Genomic DNA, 26,036 nt, shown 5'->3' with positions numbered 1-26,036 from the left:
GAAAATATCTAAGAAACATTTTGATATAAAATAGGAAGTGAAGTCTCTTGAAATCTTCCTCCACGGATGGGAGAAAAGAAAATTAAGAAAAAAAAGTACATTAGCTTGCCATGACGAAACAGAATATTTCCAGTTTTTTTCTAGTGCACAATTACAATGATGTTCAACTTTCTTTCCAGTGACAGAAACTAAATGACCAAGAGAGCTATCTTACCGATGTCATTATTCGTGTTTCAGGCAAGAAAGTCTTGAAAACACGACAGGCTCTCAGGTCAATGGGGTCCCGTAGGTAAAATGCCTGGACTCCTGCAGCCACCAATCTGGGCCGCTGCTTTAACACTGCTACGATGCCAGCTGGAAGGAAGCAGTGCGCGCGATGAAGGGAGGCTTGGATTTTTTCTGGGTATCTGTGACAGGTAACATAATTATTTTTATTTTATGATAAACAAACATCTAGAATTCTTCTACTATTTACTTCCTCTTATATTGTCTCGGTTCATTAAGAGTAAGCTGTAGAATGACAAGGAAGGTGAAGATAAAGCTACCATACGCACTAAAAACTGCAGAAGAGAGGGAAAGAGTAAAAGTAGGAAAAAATAGAAAATAAAGAAAAGGAATTAAGGTAGTTCAGTAGGGGCGCCTGGGTGGCTCAGTGGGTTAAGCATCTGCTTTTGGCTCAGGTCATGATCCCAGGGCCCTGGGATTGAGCCCCACATCAGGCTCCCTATCAGCAGGGAGTCTGCTTCTCCCTCTCCCATTGCCCCTCCTCCCTCCCCCACTCATGCTCTGTCTGAAATAAATAAATTTTTTTTTAAAAAAGGTAGTTCAATAAAGACAAAACAAGAACCCTACATTCTTTGGAACAAGGATAGAATCAGAGTCTATTCTTATAAAACAATGGTACAAAGTATATTGAACAAAGTTAAAAGAGATTTTATATTGTTAAAACTTGAATGGTGCTGGGGCACCTGGGTGGCTCAGTTGTTAAGAGGCTGCCTTTGGCCCAGGGCATGATCCCAGAGTCCTGGGATCGAGCCCTGCATCGGGCTCCCTGCTCCACTGGGAGGTTGCTTCGTCCTCTCTCACTCCCCCTGCTTGTGTTCCCTCTCTTGCTGGCTGTGTCTCTGTCAAATAAATAAATAAATAAATAAATAAATAAATAAATCTTTAAAACAAACAAACAAACAAATAAAAAAAAAACAAAACAAAACTTGAATTGTGCTAAACACCGAAAAGGTACTCAAATTTGAAAGGCCGAACTACTATGTTACTAGGTGAAGGCTGTCTCTTCTGAATAGAGCCTAAAGTGATCCACAAAGGTCAAAGAATTCCATCCAGAGCCCTAGAACCACAGAGTACACTGTGCTCCCTTAGGTTTCCATTCCTATTGGTCTCAAAATTTTTATCAATGGATATAGATAATACTTAGCTACAGTACCTAAGTAAATAAATGAAAAAATATTGGGAGTGGAATATTAACACCTATGAATGGGAATTAAAAGATGTATCTATTCCTTAATTTTAAAACATGTAAGTTTATTTATTTATTTATTAAAAAATATTTTATTTATTTACTTATTTGATAGAGAGAGAGAGAGCGCGCGCGCGCAAGCGGGGAGAGGGAGAGGGCAAGGAAGAAGCAGGCTCCCCGCTGAGCAGGGAGCCCGATGTGGGGCTCCACCCCAGGACCCTGAGATCATGACCTGAGCTGGAGGCAGATGCTTTATCGACTGAGGCACCCAGGTGCCCCAAAACATGTAAGTTTCATTTGTTAGCCACTTTCATGGAGGAGGAAGACAAAATGAAAATGAGCATTAATCTAGGTGAAAGAAATTCTACATGCAATGAAAGACTTGAACTGCACTAAATCAAAAGGCTCCTTCACTAGCAATGAAAATTTTTTTCTTACCCTCTGATGCGCCTGTTCACAGCAGCTCGTATAGATTCTGAAGCCAAAATTTCTTCTGGGTGTGTTGAGATTATATTCAATGCTTGTGGGATTGTTGGGGGTGTGGTGGGTAACCAGGACACTGCTCCAGGTTTCCTTGGTGCAGGAATAATGCACAATTCTCCATGGTGGAAAAACACCTACAAAACGATACATTTTAATTTTCATTCTGGGCACAGACAAACTCTAGGTACATATGAAAAATGTTACAACATGATTTCATCTCTGTAAATTTTCCAAATTTGGGTATATTTACCCTATTGGCACTATTATCAGGATCCAACCATTTAGGGAGAAAGTCAGCAGCTTCTATTAACAAGAATTCACCATCATTGTCTTCAATCCTAATGCAAAAGAAATTCCAATTATGCATTTAAAAAGCATATATATGCTATTAATTAAAACACATTTATTCTAATATTTTTTCTTTCATTCTAGCAAATATCTGAGAATACACTATGTGTAGATTATTATAATAAAGCAAATAATACTTAAGACACCATGAAGTACTGAAGGAGATTCTAAAACCGAAGGAGGATTTGGAAGAGATGATAAGGAGAAAAAGTAAGTACATAAATAAATAACACCAGACAAAAATATGAAAAATATACAATAGGGTGTCAAAAGAAGAAAAAAATCACCTAGAGCCAAGATTAGGAAAGCACTTATGGAAGTCACTTAAACCTTGAGAGAGAATTTTATTTTGCCTCATTTCTATCACTTTCTTTAAATTTAAATTTTTTAAAAGAATTTAATTTTTTTAAAGATTTATTTATTTATTTTAGAGAGAGAGCACGAGCAAGCATGTGAGCAGGGAGAGGGGCAGAAGGAGAGAAAATCCTGAAGCAGGCTCCCTGCTGAGCACAGAGCCTGACACAGGGCTCAATCCCAGAACCCTGAGATCACGACCTGAGCCAAAATCAAGAGCTGGCTGCTTAACTAACTGAGCCACCCAGCTGCCTCTAAATTTAAATTTTTGAATAGGTAAGACAGTCACATGATTAAACTTTTAAAAAAATACATAAAAAGTTATACAATGAAAAAGTTTCCTTCCTACTTTTGTCCCTATATGCCCCCTTCCTACCCTCCAACCATTGTTATTTCTTGTTTATCCTTCTAGTGGTTGCTTATGCATAATCTAGCTAATAGGAATAAAAATTCTTATTTTCTCCTCTCGTCACACAAAAGGTAGCACATTTTAGACACTGTTCTAGATTTTTTTCACTTTTAATGTGTGGATATAAGGAGAAAAGGAGAGATGTTCTTGGGAGAGGGATTAGCATAAGCAAAAACATGGAGGTGGCTATTTAAGGTGGATATTTGGAGAATGACAATTAGCAAAAAACAAGACTAGAAAAGCACAGCTATGGGGCGCCTCGGTGGCACAGTCGGTTGAGCATCTGACTCTTGGTTTTGGCTCAGGTAGTGATCGCAGGGTCGTGAGACTGAGCCCTGAGTCGGGCTCAGCACTAAGCACACAGTTTGCTTGAGATTCTCTCTCTCTCCCCCTCTGCCCCTCCTGCTTGTGCTCTCACTCTCTAAAATAAATAAATAAATCTTTTTTAAAAAGCAGTTATATCATTTTGTGAAGAGCTTTAAATGTTAGCAGAGTTGGGGCATCTGCCTTCAACTCAGGTCATGATCTCAGGGGTCTGGGATCGAGCCCTACATCAGGCTCCTTGCTCAGTGGAGAGTCGGCTTCTCCCTTTCTCTCACCCTCTGCTTCTCTCCCTGCTTGTGCTCTCTCTCAAATAAATAAAATCTTTAAAAATTTTTAAAAAAATGTTACCAGAGTCAATGAGAATGAGCTTAGTTTTATACACAAAAGGAATGAAAGGTTTCAAGGCAGGTAGAAAAATGGTTAGAGCTCTTCCTTAGGAAGATTAATCTGGCGGAGACAGAGAGGAAGTTCTTTTTCTAATTTTTTTTAAAAAACTGTAAGACAGTAGATGCCTACTATTTAAAGAGCTTTATAGGCATGGGGTAGGTATGAGCCATCATTAAATAAAGATCAGAATCTGGGGCTCCTTGGTGGCTTAGTCAGTTGGGCGGCTGCCTTCAGCTCAGGTCATGATCCTGGAGTCCCAGGATCGAGCCCCATGTCAGGTTCCCTGCTCGGTGGGGAGTCTGCTTCTCCCTCTCCTTCTGCTCCTCCCCCCCGCTCACTATCGCTCTGTGTGTGTGTCTCCCTCTCAAGTAAATAAATAAGATCTTTAAAAAAAAGAAAAATAAAGATTAGAATCCATACACAAAAGGCATTGCCCTCTCCCTATTATCCTTGTAAAGATAGAAATGAATATCTTTGTGTTTGTTCACTTAAAATTCTATCATTTATTAAGAAATTATTGCTAATTACTTTTAGGTATGGTAACAGTAATGTTTAAAGTAAGTTATCTCTTACATTTACATGTTAAATTATTTAAAGATCAAATGGCATATTGTTGGTGATCTGTTTTAAAAAAATCTTGCTATGTAATGGGGGAGTATGGGAAAGGTATAGATAAAGTAAGAATGTCCATGAATTGATCATTGTTGAAGCTGGGGGAGAAGTACATATGGGTTCATTCTCTCTACTTTCATGTTTGAAATTTTGATTTCATAGTAAGTTTTCGGAGTTGTTTTCTTTTTGTTCTGCTGGGGAAAAGGCTGGGGGGATAGATTAGAATTTGGGGGCTGACAGGAAAATTAGAATAACACGTGCAAATGGGTGAAACGCCCTCTGCTGACAAAACTTGGTAATTACAGAGAACAATCAGTTCCTATTTTAAAGAGCTTTAGAATGCACTGTTACCTACTTTCCTTTCAATACAATTGTTCCCTGATTTTTCTTTAAATTTTTCTGTACATGAGTTCTCAAAAAAAAAAAATATATATATATATATAGAGAGAGAGCACTAAAGTATAACAGAGGAAGACATAGTAAAGAAATCTGTAAAATATGTATATGTACATACAAATGGATTTTTTTTCCCCTAAGATTTTTTTAAACAGTAGTACACCCTTTGGTATTGTTTGGATTTTGTTTACCATCTGTATTTAGTCTTTCATAATGAGAATTACTAAAAAACAAAACAAAAACTAGAATAGACAGGTTTTGTTTAAAAATTTTGGAAGTTAAGCTCTCCAACGTACTTTAATTTTTCCTCAAGAAAAGGAAGTCACGAGAGAAAAGGAAGAAAACACAGTCACTTTCAAAATCCATGTCTCAAATTTGTACAGTCTCCACCAGACTACTGAAAAAAATGTACTAAAAGGATAAAAATGTAGTCAGTCTCAACAAGAGAATTCCTTTAGATTATTGAAATAACTAATACCTTGCTACTAATTCTGGAAATTCCTTTGTAATTTGCTTTACTACATAAACAATAAACCATTCATCCTCAATGTTATCCCCAAACTTTGTCATGCCAAACATATGAGCAGGAACATCTCCTAAAAACAAGAGAAAAGCAATCATATAACCAAATAAATTTGTCAGTGCACATAAAAATACAAGTAATCATTCAAATAAACAAACATTCATTGACTGACCATGCTGTAGGTACTATATGGGGAGCTGGGGTTGCAATCCTGAACAGGATATAAGAAGCCTACTTGTGGGGGCGCCTGGGTGGCACAGCGGTTAAGCGTCTGCCTTCGGCTCAGGGCGTGATCCCGGCGTTCTGGGATCGAGCCCCACATCAGGCTCTTCTGCTATGAGCCTGCTTCTCCCTCTCCCACTCCCCCTGCTTGTGTTCTCTCTCTCGCTGGCTGTCTCTATCTCTGTTGAATAAATAAATAAAAATCTAAAAAAAAAAAAAAAAAAAAAAAGAAGCCTACTTATGAGGACCCAAGGGTCTAGACAACAGGAGATGGACCAGCATGCCATCTCAAAACAAAATGATGAACAGACATATGCACTGAAGGGGATGTGAGTATAAAGAATGTGATATCTGAGCTATGCTCATTTGGAGGAATGACAGGAGAAAGAGAATAGCATGTGCAAAGGCATATAAGCATGGCAGACACTACGGTGTTTCAGGAATACCAGGAAGCTAGATTTAGATGGAGCAGAAATTTTTTCAAAGAAGTGCAGTATTCTTTTTTTTTTTTAATATTTCTATTTATTTATTTGACACAGAGAGAGAAATAGCGAGAGAGAGCACAAGCAGGGGGAGGTGCAGGCAGACGGAGAGAGAGAAGCAGACTCCCCGCTGAGCAGGGAGCCCGACTCGGGACTCTATCCAGGACCCTGGGATCATGACCTGAGCTGAAAGCAGACACTTAACTGACTGAGCCATCCAGGCACCCAAACAAGTGCAGTATTCAAAAATATGTAGAACTTAATACATTCATTTTTTTTTACCTTAATAACACTCTTAAACAGCTCAATGGGTCAAAGAAGAAATCACAAAGGAAATCAGAAAACACCTTGACACAAATGAAAACAGACATGTAAAAGCAGTGCTAAGAAGTTTATAGTTATAAAAGATCTCAGATAAACAATCTAACTTTACACCTGAAGGAAATAGAACAAGAAAAGCTAACCCAAAGCTAGCAGAAGGAAGGAAATAATGAAGATTAGAACAGAGATTAATGAAACAGAGAATAGAAAAATAGAAAAAAATAAAGTGATTTGGTTTTTGAAACACTACAAAATTGACAAAATCTCAGATTAGTAAGAAAAAAAGAGACGCAAGTAACTAAAATCAGAAATGAAAGTGGAGCTATTACAACCTATACTACAGAAATAAAAAGGACTATAAGAGAACACTACGAACAACTGTACACCAACCAACTGGATAACTTGGAAGAAATGAGTACATTCTTAGAAACACACAACCTATCAAGACTGGATCACAAAGAAATAGAGAATCTGAACAGACAGGTTACTAGTAAAGGACACTGAGTCAGTAATCAAAAACTTCCCAAAAAAGAAAAGCTCACTAGAGAATTTTACCAACATTTAAAGAAGAATTAACATCAATCCTCTTCAAACTCTTAAAAACAACCGAAGAGGAGGGAACACTCCCAAACGCATTTTATGAGGCCAGCATTACCCTCATACTAAAGCCAGACCAAGACAATACAGGAAGACTATGACCAAATATCCCTGGAACACTGATGCAGAAATCCTCAACAAAATACTAGCAAACTGATTTCAACACATTGAATTTATTCCTGGAATGCAATGTAATGCATATGAAAATCAATCAATGTAATCTACCAATATTAACAGACAAAAGGTCAAACAAGCACATTGTGAAGTGTCTCAAGGGCTGCCATGGCAAAAAAAAGGTAGGAAGAACAGCCCAACCAACTCTTCTTCCCACCCCAGATCTCTCAAATTCCTTCAACTAGAGAAGCTCCAATTAGACTACTTTTATCTACCTTATATATTAAACTTCAATTTGAACTCTATCCAGAAGCAATGGGCAACTGGTGAAGGATGTTAGGCCAAAGACTGACATGATCAAATTTGTGTTTGACAAAGGTAACTGGCAACAGTGTGAGGAACTGGAGATACTGGAACCAGAGAGGTTAGTTAGGTGGCTGCTGTGGTCTTCCAGATGAAGAGATAAAGAGGGTCTAGATTGTAGACAAACAAATGTAGAGAAGGGGTCGTATTTTAGGAGTAACCACACAGGATCTAGTGCCTGACTGAACATGGTCAAGTGAGGAGCTGAGTATAATTTTGAATTATTAACAAGCTGAACAACTAGGTGGATAACAACGCCATTAAGCAAGACAAGAAAACATTGGGTAAAAATGATTTTCTAGGAAAAAGATAAGGAGTTGGTTTTGGATGTGCTGTGCTAATGTGAGGTGTTCTTGCCAATAAATATCACATGTGTTTCAGTGAATAGGGGTTCGATAAAATTAACACCAGGGAACATATTTGGCAACTGCTAGCCAAAAGATAACAGATAAACACTACATTGAGACCTAGACTGACGGTATCAAAAGATGCCAGACTCCTGATCTGAAATAAGACCCTGCGTGAATAAGAGCCGTGGTCACCTATTTGTGCCTCATTTTACTAAAGCTACATGAAATGATAAGAAAAAGTGCCACATTTGGTCCGAGGTCAGATCTCAAGCACCAACAACACAGAGAAGCAATGAAGCAACCTCAAAATGCTTCCGAGTAGCAAACAATGGCCGTAAGCCCAATTATTTCTCTTTATACGCCAGGCAAAGCCACATAGTTTCACAACTATGTCAAACAAGGCAGCCTACTAAACACATGACTGAGAATGAGGAATATAGAGTAACCACTAAAGGAAGCTACAGTTAAGGAAGCCAGATGCCTGAACCTGTTTAGTATAGGTACCGAGATACATTATAGCACAGAAAAGTGAAGTTCCAAGAACACCCATGGTTTAATACTGTTGAGTATATATTAGTTCTCAAGGTAATTACTATTAGAAAGCTTTCATCAAATGAATTAAAAAAATTTTTTTTGGTAAGTCTAAGGACCTAACCAAATATAGGCAAGCATCACTAATCAAAAAAGCTCAGGTTATAAAACTCCTCACAACACTGAATGATCTATGGACTACTACAGATCACTGTTGTCAGAATTAGAAGTCACACATATCACATCAAAGTAAGTAAAAGAGCCTTACCTTTTCCAGGTTTATATTTGAGATTGAAAGGCTGATTCTGCCAGATATAGGGGACCAGCAGAGGTGCAAACTGAGTCATTATCCTCTCAATATACTTTTGAAGAATCTCTTTGTGTTTTTCTGGGTCCCTCGGTTCATCTGGTATCAGGAATAGGTGATACTCCACAGTGTCTTCCACTGTAGCAAGCTTCATATTTTCCTCCATTCTTCTCTGAAAGCTACATTTGAACATAAAGCACACAGAATAATGTGTAAGTAAAATCCAATTCTCTGAACTATTCGACATGATTCCACTGTTTTCCAAAATTCAGTTATCCACATGCTATCATTTAACTTTTTGCCTTGATCAAGTATGAATAATAACACCTATTTAATATTCTTTCAATAATGTTTTTATAATTGAAATTATGTTTTTCATACTTGAAATTATATTAAAGGAACTTTTGATATAATACAGTAAGTGAAAATTGAGTATCACATTCTCAAATTAACTAATAGTATGCAAGAATAAAATAAAAAACGTTTGGAAAAAAATAAATTAAAAAAAAGTTTGCCCTCATACTAGCACTAGTGTATGTAACACACTTTGAGAAGCACTGTAATAACATCTTGTTTAAATACTATCAAAAATCCCAGTTCTGCCACTAATTAGTTCTGTCACTTTGAGCACCTCAATTTCTCTTTCTGGGGCTTTTTCCTTAACTGTAGAATGAGAATGTTACTCCTTCACTTCTAAATTTCTCCCCCAAATTGTTATTATTTAAAAGCTCTTTAGGGCAATCTTCCTCACTCTGTAGAATTTAAATCTCCTTTTATGAAGATTGAACAGCATATGAGGAATTCAAAACCACAAAACATTCATGTCCTATCATCTCACACCAAAATAATTTGCCCTTGGTTCTTGATCCTACAGTTGTCCTAAAACTGACCCTTTTTCAGGTCTCAGGGGGGATAGCTCCGGTATGTTAAGAGCAGGTAGATATCTCTATTTTCTTTTCTTTCTTTCTTTTTTTTTTTTTTTGTTAAAGATTTTACTTATTTATTTGACAGAGAGAGAGACAGCCAGCGAGAGAGGGAACACAAGCAGGGGGAGCGGGAGAGGAAGAAGCAGGCTCATAGCGGAGGAGCCTGATGTGGGGCTCGATCCCATAATGCTGGGATCACGCCCTGAGCAGAAGGCAGACGCTTAACCGCTGTGCCACCCAGGCGCCCCAGATATCTCTATTTTCTAAGGGTTTTCCTTACAAACTGAAGTACGAGCTTACTATTGCTGCCAGATGAGGCTTGGTCAAGAGAGGCACTGCACTGGATAGTCCACTGTAAGGCACAATTCGATTTTTATTCTTAACTCGGTTTTCTCACGGGCTAATAAAACGAGGTCGAGAGGAACTTGCATCTTCTACCCAGTGTGTCCAAATCATTATTTGGCTTCTCAACCCAGAAGGGCAGATAATTCCGTCCAACCACCTCATAATGCCAAGCACACATTTTTATGAAAAATTTAGTGTTAGAACTGGAAGGGACTTTGAGATCCCTCAGGCGAACTCCTTTCTGTACAAGTAAGAAAACTGGCACACAGAAAGAGAAGGGACCACGCAGCAGAGGGCTGAGCTGGAGTCTAGCTCTCTTTACCCACACTAAGCTTCCTCCCTCCATTCAACAAAAGGAAACCAATTCCGCTTACGATTCTCGGGCCTCCCCCACGCGTCTCCCGCAGCGGTACCTCTCCTCGACCGCCCCTCCCACCGCGTGAGCCGGTCGGGAGCTGCCAGTAGCAGCCAAAGCCTGGCCCAAGGTCAGTCCAGATGCCTCCCGGGCACCTGAAGCCAGCGGAAGCTCTGAAAGACCCGCTAGGCCCCGGAACCCCCGGTGGCGTCACTACTGCGCGCCCGCGGGAGCATTACGCCGGTGCCCCTGTGCTTTCGTCACTTCCGCCCCCGCCAGGAAACAAGGAGGGCGGAGGACTGGAGGTGTGGGGACCCAGGGAGTGGTGGCAGTCCGGAGTCTAGGCGACGGGGCGTGACGGGGCCGGAAGGTGGCGNCCTGCCGGGCCCGCCCCCTCCGCGGCACAGGAGGAAGAGGAGGATGATCTCCAGATACACGCGGAAGGCGGTTCCACAGAGCCTGGAGCTGTGAGTGGACTGCTTAGACATCCTAGTCCGGGCCGGGGGAGGCTGAGGCGGGCCGCGAGCGCTCTGGACCCTTCCCAACCAGGGCTTCTCACCTTTCCGTTTCCAGGGCGGGGGAAGGAAAATGTTCTTCGGAATTCTCTCCTCCCAGACTTGTCAGACGCTGCCCGGTCTGCCTCCATCTCCAGCTAAGGGCATGTTACTTGTGCTGCCCTAGGCCTTGGCCTTCCTGGGCTGCTCTTCCTGAACGGAGGGACTGGGTCTCCTATGGCATTTGTAGTTTCCTCAGTGCTTCATACCTGTCAATGGCCATTGACAAATCGGGAAGTTACTAATAGCTAACTGAGTGCTGCAGAAAAGTTGAATATACCTAGTGCCAGGCACCGTACAAAGCCGATTACGTGCATTAGCTCACTTAATCCTGTCCGCAAGGATACAGAATAGGGAATATTATTTGCACATTCTACAAATAAAGGTCTCAGATTTAAGAGTGTAGCATGCCAAAGGTTATACAGGCAGAACGTGGTGGAGCACACAAACCTGGTGTCAGTCTGACCCTGAAGCGTTGGTCATAATCATTACACATACTGCTTCCCCATCTCTGCGTTAAACATCAGAATCCTTAAGGATAGGTTTTGCTCTAGAGAGCAAATATTTAAGCTTAACAACCCACCTCCCACCCCTGGTGAAGTGTTGTAATTTAGCAAGTAATGATAATGTACATTTGTTAATGCTTTATACTTTCAAAAAGACTTTCACATCTTGATCCTTGCAACAGCTCTGTAAGATGGGTATGATTATCTTTCAGTTTTTCAGAACATGAACTATGGGAAAGTTTACACATCCTAAGATTATATAAACAATAGGTTTTGAGCTTGGGCTTTTTATCCTCAAATCCCAGCTTTTTTCCTCCATAGAGCTATGTAATTTTAGCAACCATACATTTAAAAATTAAATACTAACTATACATGGTAATAACAAGCATGGAATCTTCAGTCAGTCTGGGTTTCTGGCTAGGTTCTTTTCTAGTTGTGTGACTTTTCAGCAGATTACTAAATATTCGAGTATTCATTTCTTTAATATAGGACTAAGACTTTCTCTAAAAGCCTATCTGAAGTGATGGCACAGGGCTTGACACATAGTAGAGCCTCAGTAATTGGTAATTTCTTGTCCTTTCCCACCTTTACTTGGTACAGTAGCCATACAAAGAAAATCTGTGATCTCTCCTTGCTTTCAGAAGCTTATTATCTACTAAGTAACAGGATATCTACACAGTAGCAATTCAGATAATAAGCTTTTTAGGAAGTAGAAAGAAGAAAGTAATTTTCCAATAAAGGGAACAGGACTTAGCTAAAAGTCTGCTTTTATAATTAATTCTGACCATTCTGAGAGTAAAAAAATAAATCATTTGTGGAAAAATTGTTGGTAGGCATTTTATGGGTGAGAATTACTCCAGTACAGTTACGTTACTTGTTCTGTATTGTTGATTGGATTGAACTCTCTAACGGCAACTCTCTCCAAAGACGGTTCTCTAGAGGAGTCAGGATGATATGAATAATGAAGATAATGAGGATTATATGTATCTAAATGACAGTAAAATAAAAACGATTTTTACTTTAGGTGTTAGAATGATAATTTGCTTTGAAGAAGTAACTCTAGCTTTCTCCCTAAAAGTTCCAAATTACAGATATTGAAAAGAGTTTTTTAAAAAAGTCATATTCAACATACAGCTTAACACTTAAAAAGTTATAAATTTCAAACATACATGTATAGTGAATAATATAATGAACCACCTATCACCCACATTCGACAATTATCAAGAATTTGATATATTTGCTTCATCTATCTTCTTTATCTTTTTTCAGCCTCTCTGTCCATCATCTGTAAATCAGAAAGCAAAACCCCAGACAATTATCATTTCACCCCTGTATACCTCAGTCTGCATCTCTAAAAATTATAGGTATTTTCTTTTTTTTTTTTTTTTAGATTTTATTTATTTATTTGAGAGAGAGAGAGAGAGAGAGAGCAAGCATGAGCAGGGGGAGGGGCAGAAGGAGAGGAAGACGCGACTTTCCAGTGAGCAGGGAGCCTGATGTGGGGCTTGATGCAGGGCTAGATCCCAGGACCCCAGGATGACAACCTGAGCCAAAGGCAGACAGACGCCCAACTGACTGAGCCACCCAGGCGCCCCTAGGTTATTTTCTTACGTAAAAATAATGCTATGATCAAATTTAACATTTCTCTGGTATTATCATTTCATAGTCAGATTTCTTTGACAGATTAAAAAATGTCTTATGTTTCTGTTTTGTAGCTGGAATCTACATTTCTGTTCACTACCACTGTCTCAAAGACAAGCTTTTGGTTGTAGGATTGTTGAATGAGAGAAGTACAAATAGCTCTGCCACAAATCCATCCCCAACATTTGAGAAATAATTTCAAGTACAAGCTCTGCTAACTGGGCCCTTAACTTTATCTTTATATACAAAAATGTTAATATTTTTGTATCTCAAATTATTCATTTGCTCTGAGAAGCCTCAGAGCCAGACTACTTGGATTTGAATCCTGGCTCCATCACTTTGTTGACATATGACCTTAAGCAGGTTACTTAGTCTCTCTGTGCTTCACCCTCCTTGCCAATGAAGTAAGAGTATTAGAGATTTATAATATACATTTGCAAATTAAAGACCCTAAAGAGAACTTTCATAAAGAAACCTATGTACTTTGTTTAGCTTATCATGTTTCCTAAACTAATTTATTGCAGAATTCTGTGTTGGAGGAAAGTCTACTATAGATGATTAAGACTGGAACATATAATTGATCCCTTAGTTTAATGTACATGTTGAACTCTCTAGAGCAGCTCTGTCCAATAGAAATAAATATACAGCCACATGTGGAATTTTAAATTTTCAGGTAGTCATGTTAAAAAATAGTAGTAACAGATGAAATTAATGTTTTGACTTTTTATTTTGAAATAATTATAAACTCACTGTTACAAAAATCATACATAGAATACCATGAACTCTTCACCCATCTTCCCCCAATGATGACAATTTATGTAACTAGTATAATGTCAAAGCCAGGAAACCAACATTGGTACACGTTTTATTAGAAACCATGAGACTGGGGCTCCATGGTTTCTCAGTCAGTTAAGTTTCAGCTCAGATCATAATCTCAGGGTCCTGGGATCAAGCCCCACATCGAGCTCCATCTTGGGCTCCGTGCTCAGTGCAGACCCTGCTTGTCCCTCTCCCTCTGCTCCTCCCCATGCTCTCTCTCTTTCTCTCTCATAAATAAATCTTTTTTAAAAAATCTTAAAAAAAAAAACAAAAACTGTGAGACTATTCCAGAGTGGCTGTACCTTTTTACATTTCTGTCAGCAGTGTATGAGACATCTGGTTTCTACACATCGTCGCTTGCATTTGGTGTTATTACTGTATTTTGTGTTAGCTGTTCTAAAAGGTGTGTGGTTATAACTTACTATAATTTAAATTTGCAGTGAGACTAACTTTAAGAATATATTTTTTAACCCAGCATATCCAAAATACTACCATTTTAACAGGTAATCAAGATAAAATTATTGGTGATCTATTGCACATTCTTGTACTTAGACTCAAAATCCCATGTTTTATACTTAAAACACATCTCATTTCTAACCATGTTTTTTAAAGTTTTTATTTAAATTCCAGTTAAAATACAGTGTAATATTAGTTTCAGCTGTACAGTATAGTGATTCAACACTTCCATACATCACCTGGTGCTCATCACACCGACTAACCACATTTTAACTGCTAGTTGCTAAGGGCTACCATACAGGAGGACAGTGCAGTCCCAGAGCAGCAGAAAGTAGGTAACTAACCTGTAGTCAAGTTATTGAAAAGTATATATTTTTTTCTTTACAGGAAATATAACTTTTTAAAAAATCTTTCACAGGAAAGGAATAACAAAACATGCTATTAATCATCATCCTCTTCCAGAGCAGCTGGATGAAATTTCTTCTACCAATGACAGCCATGAAAAAGACACAAGTTCCCAAAGGTAATAAGACAAAGTGTACTCGTTTGCTTATTACACTTAATACACTTAATAATGGCAAAAGTGGTTTTTGGCTTAGGCTTGATATCTAGTCTTGTACTAATGAAACAAAACAAAACTTTTGTCACATTTTCAGTACTATTCAGTTTTCATTCTGGAACAGCTAATGGAAACATCATACTTATAACCCCTGAAAAATAGTATTATGACATAGTTAAAAGCCAAGACTCAGAAGGAGTTTAACATCTGATTTTTAATCCTGGTTCTGACACTTACTAGCTGAGTAACAGTGGGCAAGTTACTTACCAGATAATAGTATCTCTTAAAGGATGTTGTAAATATAAATGAGGTAAAGTACGTAAAACTTGGCACAATGATTGGCATATGGTAAATGAGTAAGTGTTAGCTGTGGTTATCATTTTAAGAAACAGCGTACTGTAATTTCAAAGAGGGTTCTGAGAAGCAGTGTGGTATCATAGAAAATTTATAGTCATAAAACCTAATTTCAAAACCTAGAACTCAATCTCAGATTGTCTTTAAAATGGCGTTAATTGGGGTGCTTGACCTGCTCAGTTGGAAGAGCACGCAACTCTTGATTTTGGGGTCATGAGTTTGAGACCCACATTGGGTGAAGAGATTACTTAAATAAATATAACTTAAAATTTTTTTAAATGGGGTTAATTGAGTTCTACATCATCAGGTTGTTGTGAGGATAAAATGGAATTATATCTATAAAAGTGCTTGGTAAACTGTAAAAGTGCCATACAAGTTCAGACATTACTATTCATATTTCTGAAATGACTTTAGTTTTCACGGGTAGATGTTGTAAATGGAATGTTAAAGTATTTGTTGTAAACTATGGCTTGAATTATTTAGAATCACTGTCATCAATTTTGTAGGAATTAGGACTTTTCCATGATGCTTAAGTGTTAAGTTCTTCATTTATTTTTGCTTCTGTAGATATATTTGTATGCATGCTTGTCGCCTAGTAAATTGCTGAGTAGTTACTGCTACAGAAACTTGAAGTATAAGAATTTTTCTGTTTTCTCACTTCCTTCCAAATTGTGCATTTAGTGAGTCTGACATCACACAAGAATCACCTTTTACATCAGCTGACACTGGGCATTCAAGATCTGCTTTTCCAAGCTATACAGGCACAGGGATCTCTACAGAAGGCAGCTCGGACTTCTCCTGGGGCTATGGTGTGAGTTGTATGTTACTGGTCTGATGGAGTGCTTGGGAGACTATTCTGGGAGTTAGGATTTGTCAGTTTTGTCAGTACATTTCAGTCCTTTACTCTATGAAGATTGGTTCTTTACGTTTTAATACTTATCAGATTTTACCCTCTTTCAGTATTTGCTTTGTTTTATGGATACAGTAGTTGATCCTTACAAATGCTTAGTGTTTGACTTAACAGTTGCAGGTTAGTATGGATCTGGGTCCTGGGTCTACTTTTGCTTTGTGTAGTCCACTAATGTGTCTCTCTACCACTAATGTTACTTGTTGTTTAAGTTGTTCTTGGAACTTGATTATTAAGCCACTATAGACTGGGAAAATGATTGTGATATATGATTAAATGAAAAAAAGCAGATTAAAAATAGTATGTATGGATAGTGTGGTTCTATTTTAAATTTACATGTATTTTTGCTTATGTACATATTAGAAAAAAGGACTAAAGATATCTACCCAAAATGCTATTTAGTCATTATTTATTAGGTGTTGAGATGAGATTGACATACTTATTTATTTATTTACGGCTATCTCCCATTATAGAATATTATTTTTAAAAGATCAAAACCTTAAAAGAAAATTTTAAAGTCACATTTTATGCATGTTTATTGCCTTGATGCATTAGGTATTTTTATTTCTGTCTTCTTTCACTCTGTATTTAATTTGACCTAGCTGTAATCATGGTGTACATACAATGTTATGCTCTGTTTTTTCACTTAATATTATTTTGTAAGGACTTTTCCACAGTACTGACTTTATTATACCATATTGTTGTCAGCAATTTGTTTTCTTTACAGAAGTATGCCAGTTGTTATAATTTATGATTATCACCATGAATTATTTTCCAGTAATTTGAATTTGGTTGTATATACACTTTCCTTACTTAGTTGTATATGTGCATCCTATTTTGTGGTCTGCTTTTCCATTCACCATTATTGCATAGAAATATTTCTTTTACTACTTCCATACCTGTCAATTTGAATAGTTATATATAGTTACATAATATTCCTAATATCATAATTGAGCTTTCCTTTACTATCTGATGCTTGAGTTTTCAGTTTTCTTCATTCATTCAATAGGTATTTATTGAGTACATCTGTTGTTAGACATTGTACTGAGGAATATGGGGTGAGTGAGACTCACACAATTGAATAGTCTAATGAGGGCGAGTGACAAGAGTAAATAAAATACAAAAGATGAGAAGTGCTCTAAGGAAGATGACAGGGTACTGAAACAGGACATAGGGGGGATTTACTTTAGATAGGATTATCAGATTGGGTAGATGTGAGACTTACAGATTAAAGAGTTAACCATGTGAAGAGTGAGGAAAGGACTTTCCTGACAGTTAACCAGCAGCATGTGCAAAAGCCCTAAGGATGAAAAGAACTTCATGTTTCCAAGGGAAAGTGTTTGGTGTGTTCATGGAATTGAAAAAAGGTCAGTGTGGTTGCGGGATGGTATCAGGCAGAGAAAGCATAAATGAAATCAGAGAAGCAGGCAGGACTAGATGATATAAGGCCATAGTAAAGAATATAAATTTTATCCTAAGGGAATTAATTAATTTGATGGTTTATTGTGAGGTTTTTAGTGTACTAACTATATATTTCCATTAGTTGTCTCTATATTGCAGTTAGTACTTCTTTGTAAGTTATGAATGTCATACAAATGCTTCCCTTTCCTTTGCTTTCCTTTTGTTCTTTACCGTGTAGCAGATTTTTTTTAACGATCAAATATTACCATTTCACTTTTGACCTTCCGTTCTACTACTACTACTTCTTTCTACTACCTTCATTTCTATACTAGTCAGGATTTTATCTTTAGAAAGATGGACTATATTCTTCTTAATTAGCATTTATAGAATTTTGTGTTTATCTTTTTAACTCACCCGACTTTTTAAATAATATATGGTGTGAGGTATGAATTAAGTTTTTATGCTGTGGAACCTATGTTGTTTGAACCATTTTTCTATATTTGATTTAAAATCATATAGTTTTCATTGTATTTTAAAAATATTTAGGACAAACCTACCAGTATTCATTAAACAAATTATTTAGTATTTGTGTCCCCTTTACATCTTAAGCTGAATTTTATTTTCACTTGTATCAAATTTTATAAAATATTCATCAGGGATTTAATTGGTCTAGCATTATAACTTTATATTAAATTAGGGAAGGTGTAGAGAGAATTAAAATTCATTGAGTATTTAGTAGATACCAGTGCCAAATACTTTATATACACCAATCATTTCTCATCTTTACATAGTATTCTAGCTAGAAATATAGTCCTTTTATTTAGATCTTCCTTTACTTCTGTCATTTGATTATTTACTTTGAGTAAAATCTCTTATTGTAAGTTACAACTGATACTAAAATTGAAGATAGTATTTAATTATACATTTTATTTACTTTGGAACTGTCTTGGTGTTTTTCTTCCTTTCAGTTTAATTAATGGCATACTACTTTGCTAAGTATATTTATTATTTAAAATCATTCTGGAGTTTATATTCTAGGTTTATTTCTTTTAAAATATTCTAAAATTTAAAAAATATTCTAAAATTTAAAGTTAATATAATGATGTGAAGGAAGACCTTCCTTTTCTATCCTGTATCTGTTCTATCTATATCTATTCTTTAAAATTTTATAGCCAACAGTCATAAAAGTAGCTAGCCCAATTCTGTTCTATTTTAGTTTTATATGCTTTGGGTTGATATTTTTTTAGTAATCGAGTAAGGTTTATTCTAGGAATACAAAGATGGGTCAGTACCTGCAAATGTAGTATATTTAAAGTCAATGAATTAAATGAAAAAAATATGGTCAAATCAACAGATGCTGAAAAAGTATTTGATATATTTCAAAAGCCATTCCTTATAAAAAGTCTCAATAAGATAGGAGGAAACCCTTGAGATTTGATGACTGCTTGCCAATTGAATAGGAAATATCAGTTTAAATGTCAAAACACTAAAGTTATTTCAATTAAAATAAGGAACCAGACAAGAATTCTTTATTAACAAATGTAGTTGATTCCTTTGCTAACTTTGTACATTTTAATTTTTATTTTCACATAAAGATTCTCATATACACTATTTAGTGCCAGTTGTATTTCCACTTAACAGTATATTTTGAAGAATATCTATTATTATAAGAAATTTATTTGTTCTTTAATAGCTGCATACTCATTGCTATTACCAAGAAAATGCTGCATTTATAACACTGTACATATATTATTTTACATAAATGTGAATATATCTGAGGATAAACTTTTAGAGGTGGAATTTCTGGTCAAAAGATACACACTTTTGTAATTTTGAAAGTTGTTGCCAACTTGGTCTCTGTAGAAGTTAATCCAATCTCCAGTCTCACCAGGAACATATATGGACGGGCCTATTTTCCTATACTCTTTACCAAAACAGTGAATTATCAAACTTTTTAATCTTTGCCAGACTTTTAGATTTTAAAAAAAGGTATCTGATGCTATTGGGTTGGTTAGAAAAAAAAAAATTGCACAACTTACATATAGTGTGTGTGTGTGTGTGTGTGTGTGAGAGAGAGAGAGAGAAATGGTACCCAGATAAGATATAGGCAATCAGGGGCGCCTGGGTGGCACAGCGGTTAAGCGTCTGCCTTCGGCTCAGGGCGTGATCCCGGCGTTATGGGATCAAGCCCCACATCAGGCTCCTCCGCTATGAGCCTGCTTCTTCCTCTCCCACTCCCCCTGCTTGTGTTCCCTCTCTCGCTGGCTGTCTGTCAAATAAATAAATAAAATCTTTAAAAAAAAAAAAAGATATAGGCAATCAACACGCTACAAGGCTCCTACATGCCTTCTCTCAACCCCAAAGATAACTTCTTTTTTGACCTTTCTCACTAGTTTTTTTAATTTTTGCCCTTCATTTAAATGAAATCATACAATATGTATTCTTTGTATCTGGCTTCTTATGCTCAGCATTATGTTTGGAGAGTTCATACATGATGTTGTTGCCCATATTTGTAGTCTGTGACTTACCTGTTTATATTTCATATCCATTTATTTTTATTTTTTTATTTTCATATTAATTAATAGTTCTTTATCTTTTAGATTAGGAGTCGGTGTACTTTTTTGATAAAGTAGAAATATTTTAGACTTTGCAGGTCCCATCAGGACCCTCAACGTTCACTGTAGTCTAGAGAAGGCAGCCATAGATAGTGGGTAAATAAATGGGTGTGACTGTTCCAATGAAACTTTATTTACAAAACAGAATGTGGGCCAGATTTGGCCCACTAGTCATAACTTGCTGACCCCTGTTCTAGATGTTTATAACAGAGACTGTCAGATACCTACTTTATATCCACTCTCCCTATAGAATTTCAGGTATTTGTACCAGTTGAAAATTTATTTCTCAGCCTCTGTTACAGGTAGTGGTAGCTAATGAATTGTACACAAAAGTCAGGAGATGGAGCTTTCTGGAATGCCTTTTTTCCCCATTTTACCCCTTTTCTCCTAATTCCTGCCTGGAACATGGAACTATATGGCTAAAGGTACAGCAGACATCTTGGACGATGAAGTGTCACTGAGAATGGAAACGATAGAAGAAACTGAGTCCTTGATGTCCATGGAGCCACTATATCAGCTTTTTAATGCCTATCCCTAGACTAATTTTTTTATGAGAAAAATAAACTTTTACTTTGTATAAGCCACTGTTATTGCTTTTGTTAGTAGTAGCAATTGTACACTCATCCTTTGTTAAATATATTACAAATATCTTTTCCCAGTATGTGGCTTTTATAACTCTCACAATTTTCACATTTAAGTCTATAATCCACCTGGAATTGTTTTTTGTGTATGATATACAGCAGGAACATAATTTTTCCATATGGATAATGAATTTTTTTAGCACCATTTACTAACTAGTTCAGGATTTCTGAGCAGGGGCATTTTGGGCATTTTGGGTGTGGCTATTGTACAGAAATGTCTCATGCCTAGCAGGATGTTTAATATTTATGATCCCTTCATATTAAATACCTGGAGCACCCCCTAGTCACTGTGATCACTAAAAATGCACATATAACTTTTTCAACTCTTCCATGAAGGTGGTATCATTTCCCAGAGAATCGTTGCATCCTCCCCACTGCTCTGCTATGCTGCCTCTATTATAGATTAATTTTTTAAAATATGAAAGTGTCTGTTCTGTCCTAAACTCATACAGCTGGTTTTAATTAAACCGTAACTTTATAATAATCCAAAATATCTGGTAGGGAACTCTTACTGCATTGTTCGTAATTGTCATGGCCAATCCTTGTCAGTATGTTAGAGTCAGATTGTCAAATTGCATAGGTCAATTTGGGGACGACTGCCATCTTAATGATACTGAGTTCTCCTACTCATGAATTTGATATATAAATCTTTTCATTTTTAAAAATTTATTATCTATTTATTTATTTAAGTAATCTCTACATTCAACATGGGGCTTGAATTCACAACCCTGAGATCAAGAGTCACATGCTCTTCTGACTGAGCCAGCTGGGCTCCCCATAAATATTTTAATTTAATATCAATTTCTTTAATATCTTTTAATAAATTGTTTAAATTTTGTCCATAAATGTCCATTTGTTGAAAATTTATTCCTAGGTACCTTATATGGTATAATATTAAAAATTACATTTTTAATCTATTTATTGCTGTTATATAGGTGTACAGTACCTATTTTTTAAGGGAAATGAGTTCTGGGATAATATTGGCCTCTGGCAAAAATTTATATTCTTTGTCATGTTTTTAAAACTTCTAATATTTTACTTATATGTTAATAGATTTCTCATCTATTTAGTACTAGGTTAAATTTTCACTGGTTTTTTTTTTTTTACTGTGATAGTCACATAATATAGAATTCACTCTTTTAAAGTGAACACTGAAGTGGTTTTTAGTATATTCACAAAGTTGTGCAACCATCACTACTGACTAATTTCGGGACATTTTTATCACCCCCAAGAGAAGTCCCATACACATTAGCTGTCACTCCTCAACCCTCTAGTCCCTCAGCTCCCTGGGAACCACCAATCTGCTTTCTGCCTGTGTGGATTTGCCTATTCTGACGTTTCATATAAATGAATCATACAATATGTGACCTTTTGTGTCTGGCTTATTTCACCTCACATATTTTCAAGATTTAGCTGTGTTTTAGCACGTGTCAGTACTTCTTTTTTATTGATGAATATAATTCCAAAACTACCAAAATTTTGTTCATCTTTTCATCAGTTGATGGACATTTGGGTTGTTTTGTTTTTTGGCTGTTATGAATAATGCTGTTATGAATATTTGTGTACAAATTCTTCTGTAGACATATGTTTTGAATATTCTTAGGTATATAACTAGGAGTGGAATTGCTGGATCATATGAAAACTATTTTAATTTTTTGAAGAATACATTTATCGTTGACCTTTATTGCTATGATTATGTTTTTTAAGGTTTCTAGTTACTATATAGATAATGTTGGTATTTTCCTTGTATTACACAAACATTTCATGCAGGTATCACATGTATGTCAGAGTAGGTAATTCCTTTGAAATCCATTATTTTGTTTTTAAGGTTGTGTCTTAATGAATGAAATCCAAGTTTTGAGATCAGAGTTGCAAATGCTACATAGGGTTATTTTCTTAAAAACTTGAAACAACCTCAAATTTACAGGAAAGTTACAAGTACAGTACAAAGAAGTATTTTTCATGAATAATTTGAGAGTAAGTTACTGACATGATACCTCCTCGTACTAAATATTTTTATGTATTTCCTTCAAACAAGGACACTACATGATTACATTACCTTGATGCACTACAAGGACACATGCTTACATGTGTAAGCTTCAAATTCTGGAAACTAACAGTGAAACGTGGCTACCATCTAATCTCTAGACCCCATTAAAATTTCACTAGTTGTACCAATAATATCCTTTATAGCAAAAGTTCACTTAACATTTTATGTCTCTTTAGTCTCCATCTGGAATAGTTCCTCAATTTGTGATATCACAGATATGAGCTTGTTTTTCTCATTGCATTCTGTCTGGTGGCACATGGTTCCATTTGTCCCATTATTGATAATGTTCACTTTGATCACTTAATTAAGGTGTGGTATCTTACACCTTAATTTTTTTTTCTGTTGTTTCAAAGTATGTTGTGGAGGGGTTCTGAGTGGCTTGGTCGGTTGAGCGTCTGCCTTTGGCTCCAGGACATGATCCCAATCAGGTTCCCGGCTTAGTGGGGAGTCTGCTTCTTCCTCTCCCTTTGCCCCTCCCCCTGCTCGTGCTCTCCCTCTCTCTCTCAAATAAATAAAAAAAGCTCTAAAAAAAAAAAGTATTTTGTGGAGAGGTAACTTTGAAATTATGTAGCTACTATCCTATTCTTCATCAGACTTTCGATTTTGGAATTTACTTACATCAGTGTAGACTCATGGATTCCTATTTTATTCAGTGAGTTGTAATATATCATTATCATTATTTGTTTTGAAGTTCACACTGTTCCAGCTTTTAGCCAGTAGAATTCCCTTCATACTGGCTTCTGTGCCATTTTGACATGTTCTCATCTTTCTTTGAGCGCTTACTTTCTGGCACAAGATACTCCAGGCTTATTTTGTACCTTCTTTGGCCCAACACTGGAATCAGCCACTTCTCTAAGGAGCCCTGGTTCCTTTTAGTGCCATATTTAGAAACAAATATTTGGGTGCTAAGTGTGCCCATTGCTTTTCATTTGTCCCTGAAGACCCTCTCAGTGGACCGAACTAGGGAATATATGTATTCCTTCTATTCCATTCTGACATGACATAGTTCATTCTAGTTTTTTCCTTTTTCATATTTGTAACTTCCTTCTTTGACAATAAGAAACCTGGGTTCCATTATCTTTATTATATTTACTTATTTGATAAATCCCCCTAAATGTAACCAGTTTCCTACCAATGCCACTGCCTCCTAACCTCTGCAAATATCCTTCTCACTTCATAAATGTTTCAACACCCTATACTGGGTCACTACCCCCTGCACCCTTTCACCCATTGGATATTCTTTTCACCCTGCTCAGAGCCAGACACGCAGTGTAGTTCTGACTTCCATACTGGCACCTTCTTCACCCTGCTTGGGCTGTCATCCTGTGTGAGGCTGCCTACTCCTCACATAGTAGCCTTCTTCTCTCTATTCTGGTACCAACATTACAAGCTGGCTGCCTTCCCATATGGACATCCTCTTCATCTAACTTGTGCTCCAACAACCTGCTCCCCAACCTGAAAACACCTACTGTGGCGCTGTATTTTCAAACATCATGCCAGTATATATCCCATTTTACGTGCTCTTCTTACAAGATATTGATACTCCTCCATTGAGAGTTTTTTTCCTCTTGAACCTGAATGGACTCTTTGCCTCAGTCAGTAGCATGCAGTGAATGTGATGCTACATGATTTTCTAGGTTAGAAGGTAACACAGCTTCTGCCTGCCTCTCTTTCTCTCTCTCTGGATACTTGACCTTGGAATCCAGCCACCTTGTTGTGAGGAAGTTCAGACCCGACCACATGGAAAAACCCATGTGGAGATGAATTGAAGCTCCCAGCTGAAAGTCAGCATCAACTGCGAGATATTTGAGTGAATGGGCATTCAAATGAATTCAGGTCCAAGCCTTCAAGTTTTTCAACTGATATCTCAGAAGATGCAGAGAAGAGATAAGCTTTTCCTGCTACTCTATAAAAATTCCTGACCGATGTAAACCTGGGGAGATAATACATGATTGTTGCTATTTTAAGTCATTAAGTTTTAGAGTAATTTGTTATACTGCCAAAGTAACTAGAACACCCCTCTTGCACTGCTCAGGGTCAGGAAAACTGCTTAGATGTTCTCTTCACTCCTCTTGGTTTCCTACCATACAACAGGCCATCTTCCTACACAGACACCCTTATTACTGTGCTTGGGTTCCAGTTTCATATACCAGGGTGCCCTCCCAGGTTGATGCTTTTCTTATTCTGTTCTGGCTTTGAAATCCCGTGTTGGGTGTCTCTTGAGGCACTGGATAACAGGAAGCACATATCTACAGTCCCTGAGAGAAAGGAAACCCATAAGGTGAGAGCCCCTGTTTACCGTGGTTCCTGAGTGGGGATAATTGTCTGACTATGGATTTGTAAGCCAGAGTCCAAACAAGGCATGGTGATTAAATTGTGCTGAGGAACAGAGATCAGCGTTCATGGAAGATGAAGCAGCTGGAATATGCAGGGCAGGGGGATATAAAGAGCACCAGAAATTGTAAATAAGTGGGGAAATATAAAAGTCTGTATTTTTGTGTGTGTGATTTCTTATTTATTCAAGATGGAATTTATATGTGTAGAAGTTAAAGATTAGGCAAAGACAGCTGAAAGGATGGGTGACTGTAAATGAAATTATACTATTTTAAGGTTATTACATTTATGAAGTGTCAAGTATCAAGAGAGAAATGGGAAGTATGAAGAAAGAGGTATGAAGTGGTAAAATATTGACTCTAACTAGACTTTTTTGATAGGTTATGAATGCATATTATTAGTTCTAGAGCAAGCATTAAAATTATAAGAAGAATAAGCTAAGATGCCAATTGGGGAAATAAAATGCAATACTAACAGATACTTGATTTGTTAATCAAATAAGTCAGGAAAGGAACAAGAGAGGACCAAAAAATAGAAGGGACGGATGGAAAAGAAACAGCAAGATGGTAGATTTCAACTCAACCATGTCAACAATTAAAACAAATGTAAATGGATTAAACACTCCAATTAAAAGCAGAGATTGTCAGAATGGATAAAAAAGCAAGACTCAACTGTATATGTAGAAATGCACTATAAATATATAGGCACAAATAGGTTGAAATTTAAAAGATAGAGAAAGATATATCATGAACACAGTAGGCTGTGTAATATAATGTTAATATGAGACAAAGTAAACTTGAAAACACGGAGTTCGTCCTAAGAAAGAATATTTCCTAGTGATAAGAGGCAATTTGTCTTAGATCAGGCTGCCGTAACAAGATACCACAGACTATGTGCTTAAACACCAGACACTTACTTTCTCACAGTTTTGGAGGCTAGAAATCCAAAAGCAAGGTGCCATCCAGACTGGTTTGTGGTG

At 36.9% G+C, this 26,036-nt stretch overlaps 2 protein-coding genes across 12 annotated transcripts in view; one reads left to right on the top strand and one right to left on the bottom strand.

Moving 5' to 3' along the window:
* ECD (ecdysoneless cell cycle regulator) overlaps positions 1-10,444 on the bottom strand; it is a 43,563-nt gene extending 33,119 nt beyond the window's left edge. For 4 of the 6 annotated variants that reach the window (XR_569866.2, XR_569868.2, XR_569870.2 and 1 more), the window contains exons 1-6: positions 10,240-10,442; positions 8,556-8,773; positions 5,263-5,380; positions 2,205-2,292; positions 1,910-2,088; positions 215-407 (exon numbers count right to left, since the gene is read on the bottom strand). Coding sequence is in view for 2 of the 6 variants with exons in the window: in XM_008696027.2 (XP_008694249.1) it covers positions 215-407; positions 1,910-2,088; positions 2,205-2,292; positions 5,263-5,380; positions 8,556-8,760 (783 nt within the window). In the remaining 4 variants the exon portion in view is untranslated. Of the gene's footprint in view, positions 1-214; positions 408-1,909; positions 2,089-2,204; positions 2,293-5,262; positions 5,381-8,555; positions 8,774-10,239 lie in introns of all 6 variants that reach the window. The other 2 variants (XM_008696027.2, XM_008696026.2) reach the window with 2 other exon arrangements.
* Positions 10,445-10,597: 153 nt separating this feature from the next.
* The window catches only part of FAM149B1 (family with sequence similarity 149 member B1), a 75,716-nt gene continuing 60,277 nt past the window's right edge, over positions 10,598-26,036 (top strand). For 5 of the 6 annotated variants that reach the window (XR_569871.2, XR_569872.2, XM_008696036.1 and 2 more), the window contains exons 1-3: positions 10,604-10,687; positions 14,615-14,719; positions 15,791-15,920. Coding sequence is in view for 4 of the 6 variants with exons in the window: in XM_008696036.1 (XP_008694258.1) it covers positions 10,641-10,687; positions 14,615-14,719; positions 15,791-15,920 (282 nt within the window). In the remaining 2 variants the exon portion in view is untranslated. Of the gene's footprint in view, positions 10,688-14,583; positions 14,720-15,790; positions 15,921-26,036 lie in introns of all 6 variants that reach the window. The other variant, XM_008696037.2, reaches the window with a different exon arrangement.

The sequence above is a fragment of the Ursus maritimus genome, unplaced genomic scaffold (assembly GCF_017311325.1).
Source record: "Ursus maritimus isolate PB19 unplaced genomic scaffold, ASM1731132v1 scaffold_7, whole genome shotgun sequence".
NCBI classification, from domain to species: Eukaryota; Metazoa; Chordata; class Mammalia; order Carnivora; family Ursidae; genus Ursus; species Ursus maritimus.
The sequence above is the reverse complement of the archived record's forward strand: the minus strand, read 5'-3'. Positions and strand labels throughout refer to the sequence as shown.